The following is a 6,000-nucleotide window of genomic DNA, read 5'->3' as shown; positions in this document are numbered from 1 at the left end:
GTCTCAAAAATAAATAAACATTAAAAAAAAAAACAACTGAGGGTTGATGGGGGTGGGAGGGAGGGGAGGGTAGCTGATGGGTATTGAAGAGGGCATCTTTTGGGATGAGCACTGGGTGTTGTATGGAAACCAGTTTGACAATAAATTTCATATATTAAAAAAAAAAAAACTGACGGCAGCCTCCACTATGTCCACTAACATTTAAACATAATATATTCTGATTATGTCAGTTGGTAAATAACTTTCAAAATACGGCATACTCATTAAATAGCTCTTTTCTCTATGATTAATGTAGATTCCATCTATTGGGATTCATAAAAAAAATGAAAGCACTAGGAATTATTCTTCAAGGAGAAATCCTGTTCCACCATTGTAATAGCCTTTTCTTTAAGTATTCAGAACTAAATGCAGAGAGATCATTCCATGGCTCACATAAACATCAAATACACACACACACACAACACATCTATCCCCTATACTCTTGAGTCTCTATACTGTCTTCTTGTGGGATATACATATCCTCTCATCTTTTCCACTTCTGATACAATAATTTATTACTGTCTCTCAGTTTATATTTACTCTGCTATACTGATTCAACTCTTACTTAATTAAAATAAAGACAATCACAGTTAAATTGTAAACAAACTAAAGATAATTTTTAAAAAGCTACACAGACATGGCTTTCTTTGATTCTCACTCTAAGTCAAGTCTACAAAACAAACGATCACACAATTTTATAATGTATCAATACAGTACTGCCTCTTTATGAAGAGACTACATGGATACCTTCAGGCATGTGTGAAGCAGAAACAATATAAGAAGCGTATGATATGTTAGACATTATCAATTCTTTCTCCACACAATCACATCTGAGTTTAAATTTGTGAAAAGGGTTCTGTGACAAGGGCATTTGTAAGTCAGTTATGATCCTTACTTACTATGAAGTAGGAGATGATAGATCAATAGGTCTATAAAATATGAGGTATTTTTTTCCAAAATACACCAAAATCAAATTCCTTTAAAATCTAGGCAACATTAAATTGTAAACTCATTTTGATTTATTAGAAAACAAATCTTTCTTTGACTTTAACAGGAGCTCCAAAATGTGATCCTAAACCTTTTGAGTTCAGAAGTCTAGTACCTGTCAGTTATTGTTTTGTTTTTATACTTACATCCTGTCTGGATTTAACATGGCCAATTCGCCAGTGGAAGAATGTTCTCATCAGCTCTATCCTTTCCTTTTGCTTGCCTATGGCATGAGACAAGCTAGAAATCACCTGTAAATAGCAATTAACACAATTATTGTAATGTTACAATAACAATAATTGGTAAAGTGACTTTCACATATATCAAAAAGGGCTCAAAAGAATACCTGTGGAGCACTACTACATTCATCTAATTAACCTCATTATTATCTTTAAAAACACCAAAAAGCTTGTCCACCTGAATGCACTACATATCAATGAACGAAGGAGAGCAAAAGAGGAAAGAAAGAAAAGTCTTTATTATTTGTATCTGGATAATCACAAAAAAGTTTATGTATATAAAATTAATAGTCATTGACATTTAATTCAAGAAAGATGACTACACATTTGAAAATATTGCCACATACACAGAAAGGCCTTGTGCACGACACTTGAGGGTAGGGACCAGGTTTTAAACATCTTTCTGGTCCCTTAAGTACCTTTAATACCTTGGGTTAGAAGTTGCTCACTAACTGTTTAAGGATTTTCTGGATTCAACAAACTCATAAAAGCCAACAAGAGTTATACCATAATGTACTTCTTCAGTGATGCTATTCTCGTTCTTTTTTAAATAAATCTACGAATGCTTTTAAAACCTAAGGCGGTATTTTCTTATAAAGAAATAAATGAGTGATTGAAATATATATTTTAAATTGGCCACATTAAAGTGAGATTTAGTAAATTAGGCATATTTATTGAGAGACATTTATTCTGGTTCTTCTTTAAATAATTTTCAAAAGTGGAAAAGGGCACACATTTCTGTTAAAAGGCACAGGCCGTTCATCTTATTCATTTTCAAAGACTGGACACATGTATACTCTTTTATGTGTGATACTTTGAAATTAAAAAAAAATAAGTTTCAAATATTTTAAAACCTCAGGATAGAGTTTTGAGGGCAAGAGAGAAAATGAGTGACATTAGTATCTAGGGTTTCAAAAAAGTAAACTATATAAAATGTTTGATTTTATATCATACCCCAAACATCAAAAGAAATGTATATTTAAAAAAATATATAGTCTCTATCTAGTTCATTAAAACAGTGCTGCATCTGCAGACCAGGAGCTGAGCTGTCGCCTCTGAAAACTAACATCCTCCTGGGGGGAGCCATGGATTTACTGCACAGTCTGCTGTGTGGAATTAATTAGCAGAGATGTGAACCTTACTCTCTCGTTCTTAAGAGGCTAATGTAAAGTGAAATAAAAAGTATTCTCAGGGCACTTGGGTGGCTCAGTCAGTTAAGTGTCCGACTCTTAAATTTCTGCTCAGGTCATGATCTCACAGTTCATGAGTTCAAGCCCAGAGCAGGGCTCCGCACTGACGGCAAGGAGACTGCTTGGGATTCTCTCTTTGCCCGCCCCGCCTCTCTCAAAATAAATAAATAAGCTTTAGAGAGGGTTGGACATCCGGCTTGTGAGTGGGTACCTTCATTTCACGTGCGACCTAAGAGCGATTTAAAAATGGGTGATATTGAGAAGAGCAAGAAGATTTTGTTCAGAAGTGCACCCAGTGCCATACCATGGAAAAGGGAGGCAAGCACAAAACTGGGCCGAATCGCCACGGCTTATTTAGGGGAAAGGTCAAGCCCCTGGATTTTCTTATAGGGATGCCAACAAGAACAAAGGCATCACCTGGGGAGAGGAGACACTGATGGACTATTTGGAGAATCCCAGGAAGTACATCCCTGGAACAAAAATGACCTTCGCTGGCATTAAGAAGGCAGGGGAAAGAGCAGACTTGATAGCTTATCTCTAAAAAGCTACTAAGGAACAATAGTTGGCTGTTGCCTTATTTATTACAAAACAAAAATGTCTCATGACTTTTTTTATGTGTCCCGTATTTAAATAAATCTTATACACCAGAATTCAGATCATGAATGGCTGATAGAATATTTCTTTTGAACAGTCCTGATTTAAATAAGATTAGCTTGTGGGGCGCCTGGGTGGCTCAGTCAGCTGAGCGTCCGACTTCGGCTCAGGTCATGATGTCACAGCTTGTGAGTTCGAGCCCCGCGTCAGGCTCTGCGCTGACAGCTCGGAGCCCGGAGCCCACTTTGGATTCTGTGTCTCCCTCTCCCTCTGCCCCTAACCACTCGCATTATGTCTGTCTCTCAAAAATAAACAGTAAAAAAAAAAAATTAAATAAGATTAGCTTGTGGTTAAAGGAGTACGATTCGCTTTTTGAACTTTGATAGAATTCTGGTTCAGCAAGTGCTGTCATTGTTTTCCCCTTTCAAAAATATGATTGGAATTGATTACATGTTCGGCTTTTCACAGAGATGGTAAATGCCATGTCTAAACTTAAACTTATTTAGATTTATGTGGCTGATTATGTCAATATATTTAAATACTGAGGAAATCCCTTCACTGTATCAGAACAGCAAGACTCAGCTGTGATTCAAGTTGTGTTTATTAGCCTGTTAAAGGCAAGGGCTGAAGATAAGCTGGCAATGTCCACTTTATCTTTTTAGTCTTAACTATGCCAATTTAATTAAAATTCCCTCCATTTAAAATGTTGCCTTTTGCTTAATGAAAGGCATGTTAGTGTGGTTTATGTATAGTATTAAAAATTATTAACAGTTCTCACATTTTATAGATGAGCTGTAAGGTCAGATGCTTTTAAAATTGAGTGTGATAAGGCATAGTAGCAGATTTGGCTTGTGAATTCTTTACTAAGTTATAATTCAGGAATGTCTTCTAAACAGCTATTCAAAAATACAACTGTGGAATTACCATATACGTATGATTGGTGCTTTTGCCAACTTGTTAGAAGGGTTAAAGTAGAGGAGAAATATCATCAGCACCAATTTGTAAATTATGTGATAAGGCTTAAGATAATTAAAAACAAAATCACAGATCAAAAAAAAAAAGCTTTAAAAAAAGTGTTCTCTATGTCTATCAATAAAACGAAAAAGACATCATCAATGAAGAAAGATACAGCATCGATAAAATGTGAGATACTTAAAATGACCCCTAAAAAGATGGTTTAAAATGTGGGTAATGCTGGTTCCCCAATGTTCTCTTAAGAGCAGTTAGGAAAAAAAGACCGGGGAACAGAAATTAGTGTTTCCACATTCAGCACATACTTCTAAAACTTCGAGCACACTGAAGCTGATGACAAAGATTAAATGACAAGACGCTGGCATGTTTAAGAGGAAGAATATATCTTATTCCTATGTATCTATTTTTTCAGTTTCTGAAGCAATCTTCCCTTTGTATCTTGTATGACCTAAATAATGAGTTCCTGGCATTTATTGCCTAGCAAGATTTTTACCGCATCTCACTTAAAAAGAAATACAAAAGTGAAGACCTCATCTTTTCTCCCAATAGAGATTTCATAGGCTTTTTGCAGCTCCTTCAAACTGTTGATCTGGTTGCCCAGTTGTTTTAAATGTGCTTCGTGTTTTTCTTTCTCTTTTTTCATTTCCATTCGGTGCCAGTCAATAAAATTAAGTCTCCATTTACTTAGTTCAGATATAATGTTTGTCTGAAAAATAAATATGCCAGCAATTAAGCAGTGTGGTTAGTACTGCTTCTTAAAATTACACTGAAATTAAGAAACATTAAAACTCATCGGTACAAGCAATCAACATAAGAGCTATTTATAAAAAACACTAATGAAAACGTTTGCAAGTTCAACAGTTGTGGCTCTTCTCAGGTCACATTCACCATACTAAGGAAATGGATTTTTTTTTCCTACTTTAAGTCACTTTGTATGAAACTTTGTTGTCCTTTGAAAAAATTTCTGGTCCTTCCGTGGTTTATTCAAGGACTTTAATGTCCATATTAAGATAGATCAAGGAGGGCAAAAGTCAGAGTATGGCCTTGGCTCAGCCACGGCCTGGGAAGTTATTTAGATAGAGGTGGATAACGGAAACCAGGGGGGTTGACGCTTTCTTTCCCCAAATTGTTTATCACAGAGGCCATCTTACCACAAATTGCTAAGTCTGATCCCTTTCCCCCTACTGAATGGCATAAGTAAAAATACCAAATAATCATGTTATCAAAACAACTGCCTAATAATATGCTTAACTGAACAGAGAACAGATTACGTGATTAGCGGTAGCACTTACACCATGACACAGATATGAAACCTGTTCCAAGGGGGAAAATGGTAAAAACTATACTAAAAGATTATTTCTAGAATTTATGGTTCCCAATAATAGAGAAATAAAAATGCCATAAAACCCTCAGAACTGTAATTTCACCATATATGTGAATATTCAGTTTTCTCAAACGATGTTTCAGAAAAACTGTCATTTTCTCCATTATATATATGTATATATATTTTTTAAAGTTTATTTCTTTTGAGAGAGAGAGAGTGCACGAGCAGGGGAGGGGCAGAGAGAGAGGGGGGGAGAGAGAGAGAAGGGGAGAGAGAGAGAGAGAGAGAGAGAGAGAGAGAGAGAGAGAGAGAGAATGAATCCAAGGCAGGCTCCACACTATCAGCACAGAGCCCAATGCAGGGCTTGAACTCACAAAACACAAGATCATGACCTGAGCCAAAACCAAGAGTCAGAGGGTTAACATTGACCCACCCTGGCACCCTTCCATTATATTTTAAATAGAAAAAAATTTGCCACTTCCGTAATACCTTATTTTATTTAGAGGCCAATACCACCACTAAAATAGTCAGCTTTTATAGACTTACCAGTTACACAAGGTGGTTGCTGTAAGCAGCTACAAAATGAATACACGTTGCTAAAACTGGATGCTGTGTTACATACAAAAGGAGACATCTTCATTCGTCACAGCTATGA

The 6,000-nt window shown here is 36.0% G+C and overlaps 1 protein-coding gene and 1 pseudogene across 4 annotated transcripts in view; one reads left to right on the top strand and one right to left on the bottom strand.

The window, feature by feature from the left end:
* Positions 1 to 6,000, bottom strand: part of POC5 (POC5 centriolar protein) — a 42,092-nt gene that overhangs the window by 22,195 nt on the left and 13,897 nt on the right. For all 4 annotated transcript variants that reach the window (XM_040450476.1, XM_040450468.1, XM_040450481.1 and 1 more), the window contains 2 exons: positions 4,551 to 4,727; positions 1,173 to 1,277 (listed from right to left, as the gene is read on the bottom strand). In XM_040450476.1, coding sequence (XP_040306410.1) covers positions 1,173 to 1,277; positions 4,551 to 4,727 — 282 coding nt within the window. The remainder of the gene's footprint in view (positions 1 to 1,172; positions 1,278 to 4,550; positions 4,728 to 6,000) is intronic.
* LOC121014368 (cytochrome c-like) lies at positions 2,702 to 3,059 on the top strand (annotated as a pseudogene).

Source organism: Herpailurus yagouaroundi, unplaced genomic scaffold (genome assembly GCF_014898765.1).
Source record: "Herpailurus yagouaroundi ecotype Mexico unplaced genomic scaffold, PumYag 29, whole genome shotgun sequence".
Taxonomy (NCBI): domain Eukaryota; kingdom Metazoa; phylum Chordata; class Mammalia; order Carnivora; family Felidae; genus Herpailurus; species Herpailurus yagouaroundi.
The sequence above is the reverse complement of the archived record's forward strand: the minus strand, read 5'-3'. Positions and strand labels throughout refer to the sequence as shown.